This window comes from Oncorhynchus tshawytscha, linkage group LG01, assembly GCF_018296145.1.
Source record: "Oncorhynchus tshawytscha isolate Ot180627B linkage group LG01, Otsh_v2.0, whole genome shotgun sequence".
Lineage (NCBI taxonomy): Eukaryota > Metazoa > Chordata > Actinopteri > Salmoniformes > Salmonidae > Oncorhynchus > Oncorhynchus tshawytscha.
Window position 1 is genome coordinate 21,528,838 of NC_056429.1, and position 22,890 is coordinate 21,551,727.

General features: G+C 42.9%; 2 protein-coding genes across 2 annotated transcripts; one reads left to right on the forward strand and one right to left on the reverse strand.

The window, feature by feature from the left end:
* Positions 1-382: 382 nt before the first annotated feature.
* Positions 383-16,118, forward strand: LOC112242773 (MAP kinase-interacting serine/threonine-protein kinase 2-like). The gene is made up of 14 exons (XM_024410658.2): positions 383-536; positions 1,055-1,264; positions 1,739-1,823; positions 1,965-2,066; positions 2,168-2,265; positions 4,443-4,522; positions 4,739-4,812; positions 5,141-5,245; positions 5,637-5,692; positions 6,172-6,267; positions 12,181-12,375; positions 12,579-12,743; positions 12,855-12,895; positions 13,048-16,118. Exons 2-14 carry the CDS (start codon positions 1,214-1,216, stop codon positions 13,310-13,312), a joined length of 1,413 nt encoding a protein of 470 aa, XP_024266426.2. The 5' UTR covers positions 383-536; positions 1,055-1,213; the 3' UTR covers positions 13,313-16,118.
* LOC112242673 lies at positions 15,564-21,767 on the reverse strand. Its single transcript, XM_024410571.2, has 2 exons — positions 21,289-21,767; positions 15,564-19,276 (listed from the first exon to the last, which is right to left on the reverse strand). Exons 1-2 carry the CDS (start codon positions 21,492-21,494, stop codon positions 16,951-16,953), a joined length of 2,532 nt encoding a protein of 843 aa, XP_024266339.1. The 5' UTR covers positions 21,495-21,767; the 3' UTR covers positions 15,564-16,950.
* Between the last annotated feature and the right edge of the window lie 1,123 nt (positions 21,768-22,890).

A 22,890-nucleotide genomic window follows, 5' to 3' on the forward strand; every position in this document is an offset into this window, starting at 1 on the left:
GGAAATGAGTACTTACTATACTTGTGATGTGTGGTTGTCCCACCTAGCTATTGTAAGAATAATGTACTGTAAATTGCTCTGGATAAATGTCTGCTAAATTACTAAAATGTAAAAAATGAAAGCAATCCACTCTCGCCCAGTTCCATTTCTGTCCCCTGTCCCTTCTCCTAAAACCAATCACTCAGATTTCATATGACTAGTAATATCAGATCTGTGAAGTGTGAAGGAGACGAGACGGTGTTAGGAAAGACGGAAGCTATATGAACTGAATTTGAATCAGACCTGTAAAATACACACGTCACCCCAGCCCATATGATAAACTGTCTGTTGCTGTGTTTCGGGGGCGAGTACTCAAAGGACTGGATTATTCGAGAAATGGGCGGAGACAATCGTGAGATTATAAATACTTGTTGGGTTGCGATTCGTTCCACCTTCCACACACGATCTGGCAAATCTTCGACCATCGCTGGGGCTTTAACGAAAGCAGTGTGTCAAACAACGGTGTTTACGCTGGAGCTCTGAAAAAAGACAAGAGGGTAAATTAAACGTAGTTTGTCGATAAGAGGCTAGTTACTTTTGCTTGACGTCCTTTCTGCTCGGCCTTAAGCGAAATTAATGCTTCTGTCGGTGGTTTATTGACAGCGTTAGCATAGCTACAGTAACAGTTAACGTTAGCTATCTGTCTAGCCAAGTCGATTAATTTACTTAAAATGTCATACCGTATTGTTTCACGCTTATTTTTTTTTTGTCGGGTGACGTTAGTATTTAATTATGGGTAGGATATTGATGTAATTGATTGATTTTAGCTAGCTAGTTGACTAACTGCGTATTCGTGTTACTGTGCAGTGATCCAGTGTGCAGAGTTTTTTTCTAGTCTGACTAGCGTTCATTTTAGCGTGTTTTTAATGTCAGACAACCGGCCATGCTGCCATACTTGTGAACTAAGTAGTCTTAAATTGTTTCACCGCATATCTAGCTTGATCTATGGTTTAGGCTATTATTGACCACTATTCCCGATTGTTGTCTAACGTTATGCTATACATGTTTTTAACAGTGCTCCGGTTAAGCCCTGCATCATCTTGACCAGAGAACGCAGGGATCATTTGCTTCAGTCTCTGAAGAAACATTTTGTTTCGGGAGAGAGTACAATTTGATAGTACTTACATGCTGCAGCCGCCATCAGTCCTTCATAATAATCTTTAATCGATGCAAAATGGTGCAAAATAAGATCACCGAAGTCACTGGATTCCATCGCTCTTTCAAGGTTAGTTAACGTTACTGTTTCTATTAGGTTGCGTTGGTTACAAGATGTAGAAGTGGGACTGGGCTGCATCTTGCAATATGTAACCACATTCTTCTATATTTAATGACGTCCGTCTTCACATTTGGGTGACAAACGTGTGTCCTTGCCACCAATGTTCAGACTTAACAAGTGCAAATATGGGTAATGACTGAGTTGTCTAGGGAACGGGTCTACTTGGACAATGTTAACTGGCACAACAGATTGAGTGAAATTTGGTTCAGATGCTGTTATTGGATATGAAACCTTGGTACAAGTGGGCAGTGCACATAATTTTTCACTGGACACTATCAGCTGTGAAATTCTTTCCAATATTGTAGTGGATGCCATGAGACCATGGCCACTGGAGCTAATGGGTTGATCATTTTATCAGTCTTATGGGTCATTTTGAATGCTGAACTGTTATTAGTTGAAATTCACACATGTGTTCTCATCTAGGGCCCAAATCCCTTTGCGGGTGATGAATTCACAAATGGTTCCCTCCTTAATTCAGACTTCAATTTTGATTTGTCAAATAGACATGGTAAGTGTGTTCCTTTTTTTGTTTTTACTAATCACTTACTCCAAGAGGCCAATGTCAGCATCCTGGGACACCAACTCAGTAGTAGCATTTCCTATGTTAAGTAGCACCCTAGTATTCATACAGATGTTTCTGATTGTGTAGATATTACCTCCAGCAAGCCTATTGACATCCCTGATGGCAAGAAGAGAAATAAGAAGAAAAAGCGTTGTAGGGCAACTGACAGCTTCTCTGGCCGATTTGAGGGTGAGTCATTATCTCATCTAAAGGACAGATTCTCTAGATTATGGTACAACATATTTAATATATCTGGTGATTTTTTTTTAAATATAAATTTGTCCCACCAGATGTCTACAGCCTGCAGTCAGAGGTACTTGGAGAGGGGGCTTATGCAAGGGTACAGACCTGCATCAACCTCATCACCAATAAAGAATATGCTGTCAAGGTAAGATGTTTCTCATGCTGCACAAGTTCTCTAAAAAGGAACCCCAATATAATTTGTGCCTGAACATGTTATTGTCTTGAGTGGTTTGTTTCAAATTTGTGGATGAGGATGTTTTTTTAGGAATGGTTGAAAGCTCTCCCAGGATATTGCGTCCCTCAGAGGATAATGTCAGGAGCGTGACACACTTCAAACAAGGGCCTGTTACTGCTGTCATCTTACATTTCACTTCCTTGCTGCTTTGGCATGTGATCAATATGAAGATAACTGCACATGGTCACCTGATCATTAGCCCCACTGGGAGGAATTGCTATGGAAATGTAGACCCTGAATCAATTTAATGGTCTTAGTGGTATAACCTATAGATACACTTGAGGGTGTGGACTACATCGTCCTCTCCGGCATCTACATTTGTAGCATGTACTCTTGGAAATGTACTTGTTTGGGACATTGTTCAATTCCCTAGACAGATGTCGTCATGTTTGTTCTGTTCAGCCCTTTGAAACGGATGTCTGAGGCTCTCACTCAGTGTTGTGCTTCTGCTGTGGTTTTATGGACACTGGGGGCCTAACTACTGCTAGCACAGAAACTTCCCCTCAGTGTTTTTCTGACTCTGCCAGCCAATCCGAGGCAGCTGAAGGCTACATCCACCCCCTCTCTTTGCTCTCATTCGTCAGCCAGGCTCCTAGTGGTGAGAACATTGTGTACTGGCAGCAGTGCCAAACAAAACATGTTGAGGGTTATGACCTAGGGTGTTTACACTTTTTTTTTTTTTTGTTCCTCTAGAATTAAAAAATGTATATTATTATTTTACATAAAGGGATGCAGATTGAAAATGTTTTGGATTCCTGTGCCTTGCTGCTTTTTCTCTCTTTTGCCTTGAGCAAGTAAATGTTGTGAAATTCAATTTAGGCAGTTTTTTCACTTTGCAGAAGTGTCGTAAGATTTAGTTTGTTCCATATTTTGTATGGATTCCTTGTATACTGTTACTTTTGCATCCAGTATATAAATGGTATTTGTTCCCTTTCTAATAAACATACTGGTGTTAAATAGTTTACTATAGAGGAATCCTTTGAGGAGGATTCTATGGGGAGGGGTGTGGGAGAACCAATGACTCGAGGTCTAGACGGGGACTTCAACTGCCCAGATGTCCTTGCCAGCCACCCCTCCCCCTCTCGACAGCTGGATGGGGGGCTGGGGCTCCTGGTGTTGCAATCCCAACAAAATCCAAAGCTGCCGGAAAACGATCTCAAAGGGAAGGGGCCTGCCTGGCTAGCTGCGTCCTCGGGTCCCGCATAAGGAGTGCTCCTGGGCGTTCATGCATCTGATTTACAAACCTGCAGTATGACTCAATGGGGCCCTCTTAAAGCCATGCTGTGGGGATTTATAGCCCCTGGAGGTGATCGGTGACTGTTTGCAACAGGACAGTAAAACCCCCACAACCCTCCAAGGACAAAGGGCGCTCACCCCCACAGCGTTAGCTCTTCATTTAGCTGTCAATTTTTCCATTATCAGTTAATCGATACTGGTGTCTGCTCTGCTACATGTAGGCTACTCGTTGGAGGTTGATCAAGAGAAAGTCACTGGTTGGGTGCGGACTCTTTTTAAAATAGTCCTTAGGCTTTGGGAACACACAGGCCCCTAATCCTAGGCAGTCATTGTGCTCTGACCCGGTGGGGTTCAATGGCAGCCCTAATCCATCTAGCAGGAAGAGCGTCACGTACACCCTCAGACAATGAGGGGGTGGCTGGAAAATTCAGGCCTTTGCTTTTGGTGTCAGCAGTCTCCCTTGGCTGCGCAACAAGCTGGGCTGCCAGGCAGCAACCCACAGCAGCACTAGAACTATATTTAGTCGTTGCTCTATTGTCAATACAACTCTTTGGGAACCCTTTGCCTTGTAATTTCACAGCACAAGCATGGAAGGTTGGAATATGGTATACAATATTTTGAGGTGTGGGGCCTTGATTCTCCACCCGTTGGCTCTCTGGGTGGGTAGGCACTTGGCAGACCCCAGAAGTAGGTTAACCCTTCATCCTAACTGTGCCTAAAGGTTGGAAGGTGAGAAAAGTGAACCTAAGGGCTCAATGGTATATTTCCAGTCCTTACACAGTATATTAATAGGATTTTATGCATCTGTGATTGTTACCCCAGTGGAATTAACCCAGACTTCTCCATTCCAGATCATTGAGAAGAGACCCGGTCACAGCCGCAGTCGCGTCTTCAGGGAGGTGGAGATGCTGTACCAGTGCCAGGGTCACAGGTAAGATTACTACTTAGATGCCCAACCACAGGGACTTCTGAATAATATATTATAGTGGAAAGCAGCTTAACTCATTAGACCTTCATGGCACTGTAAATGAGCAATGCCCTGAGCAAAGTCTTTATAGTTATTCAATAAATTCCTTGACTGAAGAATCTTTTTAAGTAATGACTGTCGTGTGATTAGTTTTGACCAGTGTCCTGTCCTTCACTGCAGAAACATCCTGGAGCTGGTGGAGTTCTTTGAGGAGGAAGACAAGTTTTACTTGGTGTTTGAAATGCTGAGAGGGGGTGAGTGCTTCTAACAGGGTTTAAAGGCTTTAAAATTAATATGCACCACTTCCTTCTGCATGTTTCTCACATTGAATTTCATAGTGTGTCTTAATTAGGGTGGAAAAATTCCTGCAGCTTTCTATAAATTCCCTGGTTTTCCAGAAATCCCGGTTAGAGGATTCCTGGAATGAGGAAATCTGGTATCATGCAACCAGGATTTCTGGAAAACCTTGGAATTTATTGAAAGTTACAGGAATTAAGCAACCCTAATCTTAATACAGGTATTTTTAATACACACCAATGTGATAGGGTTGAGCAGGGTAACAAGTGTGGTGTTAACCTGCAGGTACAGTCCTGGCTCACATACACAGGAGACTACACTTCAGTGAGCAGGAAGCCTGCGTTGTGGTGCAGGACATCGCCAGCGCTCTGGATTTCCTGCATAACAAAGGTAAGTGTGCTACAACCAGGTTGAGCCACAGACCAGGGCTTGCCTGGCAGGCCAAGGGATGGGGTTTCATATGGGGACTGGGAAGGGCGCTGGCATCTGGAGATGGGCTGGCTGGCATTTATCATAAGGGCTTTTACAATGCAACTCTAGCTGATCTGGTTTCAGCAGATAAAAGGCTCGGCCCACTAATCTACCTCTGGGTAGAATCACAAATGGTTCAAAGGTCTGGCGTGTTCCCTCAACACCTGGGCTGTTAAGTCAAAGCCATGTTCCCATGTGATCCCTAGCAGTGGCCCAGGCTGGTCATTTGACACATGCTAAATCACATGCCCCCCTTCTGTCTTGCCTAATTATGCATGCATCAGAATGACTCTGCGTTTCATTTTTACAGGAATGGCACATAGAGATCTGAAGCCGGAGAACATCTTATGTGAGCATGCGGACAAAGTACGTTTCCATTTACAGGTGTCTGATTTGTAGATATGTGTAGCCACTGGCGTATTGGCCACTAATCTGGAAGTATGATTACGCAATAAGGCCTTGGGGGGGGTTTATATGGCCAATATACCACGGATCATGGCTGTTCTTAATGTCTGGCACAATGCAGAGTACATAGCCCTTAGCTGTGGTATATTGGCCATATATCACAAACCCCCAGGGTGCCTTACTGCTATAAACTGTTTACCAATGTAATTAGAGCAGTAAAAATAACTTTGGTCATACTGTGGTATATGGTCTGGATACTACAGCTGTCAGCCAATCAGCATTCAGGGCTCGATCCACCCAGTTTGATTGGCCATAAATTGCCTTCTGCCATCACTCAATGGAGCTGTAGACCACAACCAGCACCCTGGTCAAATATTTTGAGAAACAGTAGAATTGTTTTGTAACATTTCTAAAACGTGCCCATTTCCCTTCCTTTGTAGATCTCGCCTGTGAAGATCTGTGATTTTGACCTGGGTAGTGGGATCAAGCTAAACAGCGACAGCTCTCCCATCTCCACCCCAGAGCTCCTCACTCCAGTAAGTCTGTCTACTACTATGTTCAGCCAGTCTAGTTTTGACTCCATGTAAATAGGCCTGTGGCATGGCTTTGGGCAGGAAACTGAAATTCTATGAAAAGCAGAGGTGGTGTGACTATTGGGACATGGTACAGCAAAGCCCCAGTGAGGGCTTTCTTGTGCCTTTGTCTGGGGCAGGGTGGTTTTACAATTCTGCTCCCCATGTAGATTGGCTTGCCTGTACGGTATTGGACAAGCCCAGGTGGTGTCACTTGCAGGAAGCCCTCTCATTGGGAACCAGGGAGAAGGTGTGCTGGTATTTAAGGTCAGGGACAAAGTTAACTGTCGGCTGGTTTCATTGTAATGATGGGGATTGACACTCAGCCCGTGTATAAACACAAACACACCTTTGGCACGCTCTCCTATCTGGCAGCTCTTATGCTTAGGTATCTGAGAAGCACTTATCAGCGCCATTCAGATTCCTGAAAGTTTAATGTCCACATCCTGCTACTTATCAGTGGAAATGGTGAAGCACCTGGGGCTAGGCCATGATGGGTTAAGCCAAAGTTTCATTAAAAATAAAATAAAAACTGCCTTTAAACCCTGACCGGCACAATGTTACTGGAATTCTTTAAATGTAAAGGGCAACCCATTCCCTATCCCATTCTGTGCCTCTCCTGTCAGAGGGAGATGGCTGTGAGCAGGTGACCCAGATAACCAGGCTAGTTAGAGGGAGAAATGTAGGAGGTGGGGGGGGGTTATTGTAACCTGACCTATCTTGGGTAGCCTGTTGGCATGCTGACTATTTGTGGGTATTATAGTTTGGCCCATATTGGAGACAGACAGGGTGGTGTAAGTGCTGAGTGGTCTCCTCTGTGATCTTGGGTCTCAGCTCTCAGGGCAGTCTGAGGATAGCACCCCCCACCCTCTGGTTTCAGACTGGTCTTTGTTGTGGGAGATTGACCTGGCCCTGGGTCAGACTGATGACATCTTTTGAATAAAGATATTTTGTCATTCCTGTGTGAACTAGATATAATATCCTTGAGGCAAGGCTACGGGGAACAGATTGCACGTTTGTGCAGACCGCGAGGCCAAACCATGCTACAGTATGTGGAAGTGGTTGAATGAGAAGCTTATTTTAACCGTAATTGGAACGAGACCATGTCTCCTGTCACTGATCTTCTGCTACATTCCCCTGGTAGCACTTGAGCTGTAACATGCAGAAACTGAAGTAACATTGCCACCCACCCTCTGGTCTCTGCTCTTGCACTGTAATCTCTACCCACTTTCTCACCACATGTGTGCAAGCCTGCATTTCTCTTTGTATTCATAACACAAAAGCCTCATGTCTAACGGTTGTTCTAGATAAATTGCCCTTGTGCCTACTAGCAACTGTGCTTTGATTGGCTGAGCCAGGGGGAGAGTGAAGGAGTGCGGGGGAGTGGTGTGTGTACCCAGCACTGCTCATGCGCCTCTCCCTTGTTTTTCTTGTCTCTGTTCAGGCCATTCTTATCTGATTTTCTTTCCTGACATACTTTTCCCCACACTTAGTGTTATTCCCCAATGTTTCATAGTATTTACACAACACAAAAAACCTTGGTCAACCAAAAGCCGTCCTGTTCTTTCCACCAAACGATTGGTCGAAATGTTTAAATGTACTTTTCTGTGTTAACTACATATGCACTGAGCTTGTCTGATGCTTTAAGCACACTGATTAAATAATTAAGACACAAATGACTGCCGCTTGATGGTCACTGTTAAATAAAATGACAGCCTGTGACTGGCACATGTTTAAGGAAGTCCGATGTGTGGATGACATTTTACTTATTGTGGAAACTACTGGAGATCAGGGGAAAAGGAGGGTAAAGGCTGAAGTGTTGTGAGCGTTGTGCAAAACAGTTTGTTAGATTAGAGTATTTTTTTTCCTGACCATTTGGAACAATTTAAATACTAGTGTGCCAGTCTGTTCTAACAAATTTATAAAGCCTTTATTACAGTAGACTAAACAGTTTCATGCATTCTTGAATTGCGGTTTATTGTGTAGACTATTTTAGGGAAACTTTAGTTAAAAAAAAAAAAAAAACGTGATTGCATTTCAAAGCGTAAATGATAGATACAGTAGCCTATATATTGAAAAACTGGTCTAAGTTAAGGTATTAAGACTAAACAGGACACTCTCTTAGGCCTACAGCTTGACGGTGGTTATACAAGGATACTATACAAAGCCTATTAATGATAATATTATGTATTATAATCATAATTCTAACAACAATGGGATCAAGAAAAAGGATGGTATAGGAGCAAGCGCTGCATGTATGTGTTATGAGGTTATGTTAGAAAACAAGTTTGGAACTAGGTAAACACAATTATAACTACCATTCTGTTCTAACAAACATTTTTGTAAGGCAAGGGCTGTTTTCTCATTGCTGCCTCTGAATTGTTCTCATCCCAATATCCTGGTTAACTTTGCTATTATGCACATAGCAATACAGGGAAAGGTGCCAATTTTACAGTGCACTGAAGATTGTTTCAGAACCGGACAGGGAACATATCCAACATTGGAGTGTACATTTGTTATAAAATATTAGATTTGTGTTGCATCATAATTAGATACTATAACCATATAATATTTCAGTATCGCGTCTTAGTGGACTGTGCCATCCTCTTGGCCTCTGCAATGGAAGTGTCCACTGAGACATGCATGAATCAGACAAGTCCTGTGCACGATGATTTATTTATAAGTACAAATATTCTCGGTTGCCAACAGCCTGTCGACTAACTGGTCAGTCCTATAGAAAGCACACATAGGAAATGTTACTGTACTTGTAGCGGTTGAGCCCTAAGGGGGTTTACTTTCAGGGAATGGTCTCTTTTCTGAGAATCATGTTCAAGTGGTTTCCTGAGAATTTAGTGGTGTAATCAGGTCTGCATGAGGCAGTGTGCAGCAGTGAACACATACAGGCACATACAGGCATGTGGTGCAACTTAAAGCTTCAATGTAACTTTTTGGGCTTCATGACCAAACTCACATTTGAGTGAGTTTTATAGATTTGTTATTCTCATTGAAAGCGAGTCTAAGAAGCTGTAGATCTGCTCTGCTCTATTTCTATGCTCCGTTTTCGGTCTTTTGATTTTGTACACAAGCTGAAATTCAATATTTTTGGTTAAATTAAAAGGTATTTCATAGCGGTTTAGCTAATAGAATAGTTCTGTAAACACTACAATGCTTTGTCAAACTGAAATTAAGGAAACTGGAATTTTAACACTTATTTTAACAAACTGGAAATGGGGCAGGAATTCTGTTTACTGCAGCTTTAAGGGGAATTCACAAGTTTTCTGACTTGTCAGGTGCTGAAGTGCTAATGACAGACCTCTTTCTTTAAGCGGTCAAGCAAAGGCAGCTGTGTTATGAGTTGACTGGTCATGTGGTTAGGAAAGCTCCAGGTTGCAGTGAGGATTTGTTGGCAGAAATCAATGTCGGCTGATTAGCCACCATCTCTGTCACTACAGGAAGGATTAAAGAGTTGAAGACTGGAAGTCTTTAATAGTATTGCACCAGCAGGATGAAGTATATCTGCTGCTCTGCAAATCAGTTGAGCAGAGCTCCCTCACCTTATCATGCCCTGAGCAGTCATAAGCTGGCTACTGGGCTTAGCCATGTTTTTGAAGAAGGCTACCGCTTAGTGTGGTAGCAGAGAACAGTCTGACTAGGGTGGCTGGAGTCAAACAAGTTTTAGGGCCTTCCTCTGACACTGCCTGGTATAGAGGTCCTGGATGGCAGGAAGCTTGGCCCTAGTAATGTACTGGGCCATTCGCACTACCCTCTGTAGTGCCTTGTTGTCGGAGGCCGAGCAGTTGCCTTACCAGGCAGTGATGGTGCAGCTGTAGAAACTTTTCAGCATCTGAGGACTTGTGAATGTTGACCTGTCTAAAGGTCTTACTAACATCAGCTGCGGCGATGATCAGTCTTCCGGTACAGCTGGTGCTCTCATACATGTTTCAGTGTGATTTCCCTCAAAGCGAGAATGAAATAGTTTAGCTCTTCCAGTAGGCTTGCGTCACTGGGCAGCTCTCGGCTTTGCTTCCCTTTGTAGTCTGTAATGGTTTTGCAGGCCTTGTCACATCTGTCGAGTGTCGCAGCCGGTGTATTACGACTAGATCTTAGTCCTGTATTGACGCTTTGCCTGTTGATGGTTCGTCGGAGGGCATAGCGGGATTTATTATAAGCTTCCGGTTTAGGGTCCCGCTCCTTGAAAGTGGCAGCTCTTGCCTTTAGCCCAATGCGGCTGCTGCCTGTAATTCATGGCTTCAAGTTGGGTATGTACGTCCAATCACTGCTGGACCGACGTCATCGATGCACTTATTGATGAAGACGGATGTGGTGTACTCAATGCCATTGAAGGAATCCCGGAACATATTCCAGTCTGCTAGCAAAAGTCATATAGTTTACGATCTGCTTCATCTGACAAGAGGCTAGCTGTGTGCAAACAGACCCCTCTCCTTGGACCGAGGAATTTTTTAAAGTAAAAGGAACACACGTTGTTACGGTTTTCTTCCGTTGAGAGTCGGACCAAAATGCAGCGTGGTTAATACGATACATCTTTAATGAAGATGACACACAATAATACAAAACAAACGGAACGTGAAAGGCTGTATAGGTTATCTGGTGAATACAAAACACAGACAGGAACAATCACCCACAAAACACTCAAAGAATATGGCTGCCTAAATATGGTTCCCAATCAGAGACAACGAGAATCACCTGCCTCTGATTGAGAACCGCCTCAGGCAACCATAGACTTTGCTAGAACACCCCACTAAGCCACAATCCCAAAACCTACGAAAAACCCCAATACACAAACACACCACAAAATAAACCCATGTCACACCCTGGCCTGACCAAATAAAGAAAACACAAAATGCTAAGACCAGGGCGTGACACACGTCTGCTTCAAACCACCCCACAAAATGGAGCTGTTCAGAGCCCTGGTGCTTTAGCAGGCTCTCATTCCATAGCATGTTTTTTTTTTAATTTAATTTTTTTTTACTAGAGGGGTGCTTGGGTCTCCTTCAACCAGAGCACTTTTCATGATAAAACTAGCCAATCAGGAGTATTAAGTGCATCCTTGATACCTCTGCTGACCTGAGCTCTGGGTTTAGTTTCTGTGGTCTGGTCATTCTAACAGATTTAATCTGTTCAGAAATGTGTTTTTGACTCTAGTTCCTTGAAAGGTTAAACAAAGTTGTGGCCCTAGTGGAACTACAGCTAGAATCTTTCAAACGCCAGCATTTTCCCAGCGGTTGTTCAGTTTCTCTGAAAGTAAGCCGAAGAGATCATTTGATCAGAGTAGGGCAAGCCAGCTCCTAAGGAATGTCTTTGTTCTCCTGTCCTGCAAAAACCAGCAGTGACCCACATCTCTTCACCGTGTTTTTAGAAAGTATTAACCCCATTTGGTCATTTGTTTGTTGCCGTTATGCAACTGTGCGTTCTTTTCCTAGCTCGGTGTTGGGCCTAGTTTCACATCCTACGCAGGCAATCATAGCCTGTTCACTCTGTTCCACTGAGCTTTGAGTGCGAAGAACAGGCTGTCGCACAGGGCCCTAGTCATTACTCACTGCCCTACCCTACCTAGATCATTGTACATGTTCTCCATGCATCCTTACATTTTCTACAGAACAGATGTTTTGGAAAGCAGGGGCACTTAAAGGACTCCCATCAGTGTGGATAATCCTTCCCACTAGTGAGGAATGCTGCTGTCCAAAAAATTACTTGTTCAGGGACATTGGACAGCATAGACATATTTTCCTTTTCACTGTTGTACCCACAGCATTACACTCGGCTCTGTTTAACCGCAGCAGTAGCCTCAGGGGGGGGGCATTGACTGCGCCCAGCCCAGAGCTAACTAACCCTGCTGTCTCGGTCTGTTTCCTGCAGTGTGGCTCGGCAGAGTACATGGCCCCTGAAGTGGTGGAGGCCTTCAGTGAGGAGGCCACAAACTATGACAAGCGCTGTGACCTGTGGAGCCTGGGGGTCATCCTCTACATCCTGTTGAGTGGCTACCCACCCTTTGTAGGCCGCTGCGGTAGCGACTGTGGCTGGGATATGGGAGAACCCTGCCACACATGCCAGGTAAGGAAGAAAGCCAAGGCCACCTCTGGCTGACCCATATTCTTTCATTTGTTTAGTGTGCTTTCCAGAAACTATCCTGTTTGTTTGTGGAATAGTGGAATATTCCTAGGTGCACATTAACAAGACTGACTTGCACACAATTGTGAAATTCAAGCTCTGAGTTTCCTTACTATGTGATGGTAATGAAAGTTCTTTATCACTAGAACATGTTGTTTGAGAGTATCCAGGAAGGGAAGTATGAGTTTCCAGAGAAGGACTGGGCTCACATCTCCTCAAGTGCCAAAGACCTGATCTCCAAACTTCTTGTTAGAGATGCCAAGAACCGCCTGAGTGCCGGCCAGGTTCTGCAGCACCCCTGGGTGCAGGGGGTAAGTCTCACTCTCTATTACCCCCCAGGCTCTTTGAATTCTACATACATTTCAGTGGGTAGAATGGGTGGGGTTTCCTTTGTCTAACCACCTGCTAAAACATTTTTTTAGGGATTCTCTGACACACTGCCAACATCCATCCTACCTCAAAGGTTAGTTAATCTTTGGGTCCCTGAGGGATATGGGCTATGTTCTTTAGTGTAGTGTAGCCTGATCACCTCCATTATAAGAAAGTACAACTAGTGTAACTAAAATGTCAACTTCTGCATTAAGATTTGTTTGGTTGCGCCTTCTACCCTTTCAGGAACAGTGCCAAGGACCTGACGTTCTTTGCTGGCAAGGCAGTGGCCATGAACCGGCAGCTGGCTGAGCAGGCTGTGATGGCAGAGCAGCAGCAGCTTGACGAGGCTCCCACTGTCATCACAGTCTGCTCCACTTCCATGCACCTCTCCCCTCCATCCAACTCCAAGCTGTCCAAGCGCAGGCAGAGCCTGCTAAAGACTGGGCCGGTCTCTGCCGCCGAGCTCTGCCAGCTCCTCGCCCCCCTCGTCATCACGTCATCTGCCTGAATCACCGCCTTTGACCAGCCGCACCCACTGATTCGGATCTCCAGATGACCGCTCAGCCTGGCCACTGCCTCACCCTGGCCCCAACTCAACCACACTTTTACTGACTGCAGGCTTGTCCCCCTCTTTAACAGGAGAGACTGCTGCCATGCCTGGCTCCTAAATTATATTTCGGAGGGCAAAGATGCAGAGCCGGCAGCCCAAATGCACACATCCCCAAAATTTCTGATTAGTGCAGCTCCACGTATGCGTCCTCTATTAATTGAAATGTGATGGCAGTTGGAGAAATCGCTTGAGCTGCGCTGAGAATTAGAAAAGTACAACACTGCTGTGTACACTTTGGACTCTGTTAAATGCTTCACTGCCTTCTGCCCCATAGCAGCACTTGTAAAGCACATTAGCCAGGGCCTGCATACATGGCACATCCAGGCTGAGGGGGGGCCCTTTTCAAGCTGTTTTTCTTTTGAGTCTATGGCAGAACAGTTGAACCAAGCTCAGACACCAAATGACTACCTGTTGTGCTGCTTCCACGTTACAACTGGATCCACTGTGAATTAAGTATCTGGAATGTTCTCCATGTCTGAATGTCCCATCAGCAGATGCATACACGCTGATGCAATGGCCAACATGAAGGGTTTTACATGTGGAGGTATTCAGTGGAAAGAGTTCAGAAGGCTGGAAGCCAATGCTGCCAGTGTCTGTCGCAGTCCATTGTTTGGATAAATTCCTCTTCAACTGAGCCTCCTCTGTGGAAGGTCTAAGCCCACAGTACAAAATGTTGTGGCTGTGCCCATGAGCCTCTAGTACCAGAGAATGTATCTATAACCAGCCCTTATTACGCTACAATGCAGTTTCATAGATTACATGAATTATGCCAAACTACCAATCGCCATGCATCATTCAATTTTCATCTATTCTTTCTGATATCAGGGAATTCCTCCTGAATTTCTACAATGCAATAGGGGTTGAATTAAATGTTGTGCCTGCCTCTGCGGAAGTTGCTTTATGCACTAACCTAAAGTTCTTGGCACATGCAACTCATTTGATACCAGAACATGAACTTTGTTGTCCTGATGCTACCCTCAATAAACACGGAGCAGGAAAATTGCAAATTTGGTTCCCCATGCCAAAGCTTCCCATGCCAAATTGTGTACTAAGTTTTGTCATCAAACCATAAGATGTATTAATGTAAACATCAAGTTATTTGACTGCTATGTAAAGGAAATATGCCATGGCTGTCATAATAATCTGTCTAATTTAGCAGAGTTAGAAATGCAAATTTTAGCTGACTTGACTTGGCTAATGTATTTGGATTTGTTCAGGGTTTAATCAGGCTTTTCTGTTAAGAGGTTAACCTGCTTATTGACCTCTATAATGTGACACCCTCAGAATGATTCCAAATTGCATCACAACTGCAAAAACCTCATTTTGGGAGAAATAATTAGCATTTAACATGGTGACGGAGATGATGGAAAAGTCTAAATGGAATAGCATTCCAGAAAAGTCTTCCGAGGACATGTAGCTGTATTAATGAGTTATTTAAAAAGTTAACTTATGTTTAACTCCATGTTAATGTTTAACTGTGCCACTTCTTTTTTTTTTTTTACCTGTTTTTAAGCTTTTTTTGATGTCAACCTCATGCAGGTGCTGTTAAATTGTTCAGGTGGAACACCAGATGTTCCTTTTTTTTAAATTCCTTTTTTTAAAGTGTGAGGGAAGTTTTATCTGGAGCTAAATTAATGCCCAGTGACAGTTATTTTAATGTTATTTTGTAATGCGAAAGTGTTGGCAACAATCTGTTTGGAGACCAGTTTGGCTGTTAGGAAATTGACAAATTATATTAGTGATTGGTTCTCAAGACACTGTAGCCAATGCCAAAAAGTCATGAAAACAAGTGACAACGTGCGTGTTCTCATCACCAAGGCGTACAACGACTAAACTCATGACTGTCCATGTAGTGTTACCACCACTGCAGTTTGGTAATCTTGGAAGAAATGGCTCCCTTAGTGTCAAAAGGCCCATTATGCTGATTCATGGGACACTGATTGTGATCTTTCTGAAACCTTTCTACCAATATATGTTTCTGGGGTTTTATGTCTTATAGTAAGACTTACTTGAATTTGTGTATGCAGCCGTTCTTTGTTTGGGGAAACTAACTTGCTATCAAGAATCTGAGAAAAAGCATTAAGCTGCGTAAGGCATTTTTGGGGGTTATGAAAATGCCTTTTCAATTGAGGTTCTGCCTGCCTTTTTCTTTTCTCTGTCAGACAAGTGTCTCCCTATTTTGTTAGGGTTGTGATTCTCCCGAAATGCACAGATGTAGTACTTACATCTACGATGTGTTCTTAGTCATAACCATTTCTACTTTTGCCCAATGCAGTAGTTTTGGACTTTCTAAATGATCTTGCAACAATGTGTAAAATGACACCTTCAACTGGACAGTCATAATCCACTCCCCCACTATTTGAGTGGCGCTCACAGGGAACGCATTTAAGATTTTAACAACATTGGAACATATGTATAAATATTTCAGTTCGAGGGAGGTAACGTGAATGTTTATCTACGTGGTTCTCTACTCAAGCCTTCTCTTCGGAGTTGTTGCCCCTTGTTTTTAACTCTTTTGTCCCAGCCCAAAATATTAACAGGATTTTTATTTTATTTTTTACAAATCATACTTCTGAGACATTGAATTGAAATAAGCACTTTACTGTAACATGGGACTGATTTGCAGTTCACGCAAAGAAACATGACTTGCAGAACTTTTTTATTGTTTTTTTTTCTAAATACAATAAATTGCTTTGAACAAGTATTCTCCACTTATTCTGCTATTTGTCTGAGGAATGGTTAGAAGCCTAGGGGCCAGTTCAAGGATATAACTGCTGAACCATTCCAACATGTTTTCACTTGTAAACTGGCACAATCACCATAGTTTTACTCTGCCAGTTCATCACTTGGCCAAGGCTTAAGTCTTGCTCTATTCTACTGTAAATGGCTCTCAGATACAATGCAGAGTAAAGGATACATGCTCTTTGCTTGGGGGCAGTTAGTAAATATTACTTATCAACCTAGTCACATGTAATTGGTTTGGTCCAGAGTCGGAAGTGTTAAGGATTCATGACTGTCTATACATAAGGAAAGTGATGCAACTCACTGCAAGTGCTGCCACTGTTTCCCCAGGAGGTCTGGCAGTGTTGCTTATCAACCCAGGGGCTGGGGACACTGAATTCCTGTTAATACTAGGCACACTAGTCATATGCTCAATCTGATACTGCAATTTTCCATTTGCTCAACAGAATGCAGAAAAGGAATGTCAACTTAAGTCCTAAAATATCTTGTATTACATAAGATGCACTACTAACCGATTTCGCAAACATCAGGGATTTCAAGGAAATGATGCAATGTTATTTTGCTTGGAGCGGAGTTATATCTGGCTCGGTATGCCAGTGTCAGAGCATTGCTCAAATTGAGTCTTCCCCCTAGTGTTGATTTTAAAAACTACTCCAGCTCACCTAAAAATATTGCACACAACCAAATGGGTATTTATTTGATATGTGGGTCAAAATAAACTAAGAGCAAACCTGTGGAGCAAGATACACTTCTCCCTTCAGGACTGCTGTGGGAGTTGTTCTGGTGTTTGTTACTCAGTTCTGTGAGGACGTTGATGACATCGGCTCCACAGGGACATCCTTGGAAGCTGCTGGAGGGTGTCTCTTGTCCAGGTTTTTGGCCTCAGGAACCTCAAATGCCTTCAGAGAGTCCATTATCAGTCTTGGGTAACCCCAGTTCTTGTGAGTTTTCTTTTTCCTCACATTGCCCTCTAAAGCCTCTTTCTGTTCGTCAATCAAAAAGGGCATATCACTTGCCACTACCTCAATGTCATACTTGGGCTTTGGGAAAACCCTGCTGGGATCCATTTTTGGTGCCTTGGATATGAGGGCATTAAGAGATTCCTGCAGACCCAAGAGGTGTTGGATTTTTTTGCGTTTGATGTGGAACTCTAGCTTGTCTCTCATTTCTTTTCTGATAAGTGCCTTAGAACAATTCAATTCAAACTCTGCCTCTGACACTTCCTTAGGCTGAGGAGTTTCTTTGGGTGTGATCAGTTCCATAGACTTGCTGAAGATGGTAGGTGCTCTCAATGCATTTGCCAAATGCTTCTGTTTCAGGTTCATCTCAAGAAGTTTAATGGATGCCTTTCTCATGAATAAAATATTTTTCACTCTGGGTATAGGGATGCGCATACCTGGTCCGACTAGCTTCTTTACCAACCTCTTCGGAGGAACCCTTCCCTGTGGCATAGACAATCTGATTTCCAGGCACTTGCTCTTCAGTTCTATTTCAAATTTGGTCCTGGGATAAGTTTTGCTAACTTCCAACGCATCAGGTTGAGTGGATGTATCTATGACAAGAACGCTGCTACATACACTTTCCTCAGTAGAATAATCAGACTGACTTGATGCTGCAGAGAGGGATTTCTCCCCCTCTGTTTCCAGTGATGTTACTGTTATTGGCCCTATCTCATCCTGAAGTTGTTGGCAAGTGATCAGAGGCTGGGAAATTGTTTCAGCGTTACTGTCTATAATCAGATTTCCGTTGTCCATACTCTTATATCTCTGACACTTAGCGCCTTCTGACCTAAAGGCTTTTATATACTTCAAAGCAAGCTTGGGAAGAGCCCACTGCTTTTTTATCACTTTATGCTTCACATGACACTCAAGTCTGTTCCTTACCTCCTGGGGGAGGAATGGGGTTTCTACACCATGGAAATCCAACTGAACTGGCTGTGGTGTGACCTCCTCGGCTGCTGTCTTCTCCAGGGAGTCTGAGTAGAGAGTAGGCACTCCCAGTAGGTGGTGTAGTCGGTTTTGCTTCAGAGTCATCTCAAGGAAATCAGTTGTTTCCTCTCCAATCATACGGATTAAAAATGATCTTGGCTTGGGATATGCAAAAATATGGACAAAACATTGAGGACGAGGAGTCTTCACCAACCCTGGACATAATTTCAAACCTAAGGGCTTGCTAGATTTTCTAGTCTCCATCTTTTCCCGTTTAAGATCTTTCTGACCATTGATTGCCACCTGGGATAGAGTAATGTTATCTTTTTTAAATGTGGTCTTTGCGTTGTCGTGCTGGTTGGGATCTGTAACTTTGTCACATACCATTGGTTTATGATTTTCCTCTTCAACAATTAAAATAATTTCAGGAATCCTCTTTGTGGCCTGCTTCAGTCTTTCTGGGAGTAGCATCCCAATAACTCGAACCAACAATATGGCACGTCTCCATAACCTGCGTATGATCTTTTGGCGGATGCTGTGCTCTAGATTGTGCCTCCCTTGCATTTTTACTGACAGTGGGTTATTCAACTCTGACCTGCCAGCAGGACCTTTGTCAGTAGAGGATGGCTCATCCTTAGAAACCACTGGTGTAGCATGGACTGTTTCACTCATCTCAGACACAAGAGTAGATGGATTGGATGTTGAGCTGAAAGAAGACCAGGAGGTAAATGAGCTGATAGAATCAGATGACCCCATAATGTTCAGAGGCCAAAAGCTGTACTCCGTCTCACTGCTGGTGGCGGTGTCGTTTCTGGACTCTGGAGTGTCCACTCTGATGTTGACGCAACTGTCACCATCGTTGTTGCACAGGTCCATAGACGCACACTGTTTGCAGTCAGACGGGAACTCGACATGACGTTTGGAGGAAAATAAAGGTTTTCTCTTTCTTTCCAATTCACTGGCCCTGTCGTAGAAAAAGTCATATTCATTGTCGTATTCAGAGTCACATTTAGTAGCAGGGCTATAATCTGGGCTGGAGTCAAGATAGGAATCTGGAGGCTTCCTCCGTCTTCTGCTCCCACAGCTGACCTTGTGCACAGTGTTCTCCGGAAGATCATCCAGTTCCTTCACATGGTCTAAGCAGCTACTGTATAGAGAGTAGCGCTGGGTGGTCAAATCCTTCAGCATGTCCCTTGTGAGAAAAGATACCACTGATATAAAAAAAATTAAAGACAAGAAATGTATGAAATTCCTCAAGTGTTGGCTAGAGCACACACACAGACTCTCGCTCGATTGCTCACACACACACACACACACACACACACACACACACACACACACACACACACACACACACACACACACACACACACACACACACACACACACACACACACACACACACACACACACACACACACACACACACACACACACACACACACACACACACGAGGCTGGTGGGAGGGGCTATAGGAGGATGGGCTCATTGTAATGTCTGGAATAGAATTAATAGAATGAGCCCAATGTGTGGTTTCCATACAGTACCAGTCAAAAGTTTGGACACACCTACTCATTCAAGGGTTTTTCTTTATTTATACTCTTTTCTACATTGTAGAATAATAGTGAAGACCTCAAAACTATGAAAAAACATATGGATTCATGTAGTAACCAAAAAAGTCTAAAACAAATCAAAATATAATTCAGATTTGAGATTCTTCAAAGTAGCCACCCTTTGCCTTGATGTCAGCTTTGCACACCCTTGGCAGTCTCTAAACCAGCTTCACCGGGAATGCTTTTCCAACAGTCTTGAAGGAGTTCCCACATATGCTGAGCACTTGTTGGCTGCTTTTCCTTCCCTCTGTGGTCTAACGCATCCCAAACCATCTCAATTGGGTTGATGGTAGGGTGATTGTGAAGGTCATCTGATGCAGCACTCCATCACTCTCCTTCTTGGTCAAATAGCGCTTACACAGTCTGGAGGTGTGTTGGATCATTGTCCTGTTGAAAAACAAATTATAGTCTCACTAAGCTCAAACCAGATGGGGTGGCGTATCTCTGCAGAATGCTGTGGCCTTGAATTCTAAATAAATAACTTAGTGTCACCAGTAAAGCACCATTACACCTCTTCCTCCATGCTTCATGGTGGGAACCACACATGCGGAGATCATCCGTTCAGCTACTCTGCGTCTCACAAAGACACGGCAGTTGGAACCAACAATCTAAAATTTGGACTCATCAGACCAAAGGATTTCCACTGGTCTAATGTCCATTGCTCGTGTTTCTTGGCCCAAGCAAGTCTTTTCTTCTTATTGGTGTCCTTTAGTAGTGGTTTCTTTGCAGCAATTCGACATTGAAGGCCTGATTCACACAGTCTCCTCTGAATAGTTGATGTTGAGATGTGTCTGTTACTTGAACTCTGTGAAGCATTTATTTGGGCTGCAATTTCTGAGGCTGGCAACTCTAATGAACTTATCTTCTGCAGCAGAGGTAACTCTGGATCTTCCATTCCTGTGGTGGTCCTCATGAGAGCCAGTTTCATCATAGCTTGATGATTTTTGCGACTACACTTGAAGAAACTTTCAAGAAAGTTCTTAATTTTCCGCATTGACTGACCTTCATGTCTTAAAATAATGATGGACTGTCGTTTCTCTTTGATTATTTTGTTGTTTCTCTTGCCATAATATGGACTTGGTCTTTTACCAAATAGGGCTATCTTCTGTATACCACACGTACCTTGTAACAACAAGTGCATTAAGAATGAAATAAACTCCACAAATTAACATTTTAAAAGGCACACCTGTTAATTGAAATGCATTCAGGGTGACTACCTCATGAACCTGGTTAAGAGAATGCCAAGAGTGTGCAAAGCTGTCATCAAGGCAAAGGATGGCTAATTTGAAGAATATCAAACATAAACAATATTTTGATTTGTTTACCACTTTTTTGGTTACTACATGATTCCATGTGTTATTTCATAGTTTTGATGTCTTCACTATTATTTTACAATGTAGAATTTTTTTTTTTTTAAGAAGATAACTGGAATGAGTAGATGTTTCCAAACTTTCGAATGGTACTGTATGTATGATGTGTTTGATACCGTTTCATTAATTACATTCCAGAGACAACAATGAGCTCATCCTCGTATAGCTCCTCCCACCAGCCGCCTCTGTCACTCACACACAAACATGTTTCTAAACTTACAAAAAATCTGTGTCATCATCGTCATCATTTCCTCTCCATAGATCCCATAAGCACCACAGTATGATGCCCGAGCAGAACAAAAACATAACGGTCTTGACAAGGATTGTCACATCAAGACCTAGGAACAGAGGCCGAGAAGAGAAATTCTCACCGTTCCTGAAATAATTATTTGCGGTAGCAAACATACTGGCGATGGAAGCTATCATCTAGGCCTGCTACATTTAGTGTTCAGCATTTGCCCCGTTAATGGCGCGTTTGAAGGTTGGTTTAACCTTGAGCAAATGTAGCAAGAGCATAAAGTGGACCGCTCTAATCATGATTATAATGCTACAGTTAAAGCGTCAGTTATTGCGTAATGCGTTCTAATTTGTGACACAGTTGACACAAAAGCCATTTGAAGCATATCAATTAAGGTCACTAATTAGTACGGAACTCCCCTCACCTTGTTGTCTAGGTCTTATTTAATATTTAATGTGTGTGTGTGTGTGTGTGTGTGTGTGTGTGTGTGTGTGTGTGTGTGTGTGTGTGTGTGTTTTTTCTTTCCTCCCATAAATATACTGGTGTCATCCCCATTATGTAGGTGTATTTTGTTAACAGAGGGAGCTTTGATTTATTTGTTTCTAGCTCAGGCTTATACAGAGACTCATCGATGCTTTTATTACAAGCAGACTTGACTGTTGTAATACTCCCCTGTCTGGTCTACCCAAGCAAGCCATTGGTCAACTGCAAAACATATAGAATGCTGCAAAATGGGTACTGACGAAGACCAGATGGAAAACAATCATTACACCGGTTTTAATATCTCTGCACTGATTACCTGTGAGTTCTAGAATTACTTGTAAGGGTTTTCGATTGTTTTTTAAATCAATCCATGATTGTGAACCCCAATACATGTCAGACATGCTTTAAAGTTATGTACCCAGGAGGTCCCTCAGGCACTGGCCATTTAACTATCCCAAAGCCTAGGACCAAGAGGCAATGGAGAGGCAGCCTTTATGCCCCCAACTTCTGAAATAGCCTGCCTGAGAACCTGATGGGTGTGGACACTGGAGATATTTTGAAAATATCTTAAAACACACCATTTTAGCTTTGCATTTCCGTAGTGTGATTATTTTTTGTTGTTGTCTGTTTATAATTTAGTTTCATAGGCTCTTATGTTTGAGTAGTAAACATTTGTTTTTATTTGAATTGTATTAGTTATTTTTCCCTGTGAAGCGTGTTGAGTTAATGTTTGTAATGTTCTATAAATAAAGCTTGATTTGATATGGTTAGGCTAGGTTGATTTTATAGACCATATCCTACATTGTAGCCCTAACTGTTGTGCAAAATTCTCTTGTACAGTTTTGGCTACAAAAACCTGCTTGAATCAGACTAAACGCACAGGTATTTTGATGCGATATGCAATCAGGCCTTTGACAGACGATGGCCCATTTGGGGTTGATTGAACATTTTTAGAAAGGCTGTAAAATGTCTGTTTCAATCTATCAAATCGGTACAATGATTCAGGTAAACTCATTCTCACTCTTTAATTATCTTCTACATTTTATGTCTGATTAGGATGAGTGCAGTTTCTCTTCAAGCTGCTAGCTGTTCTGAGGACCA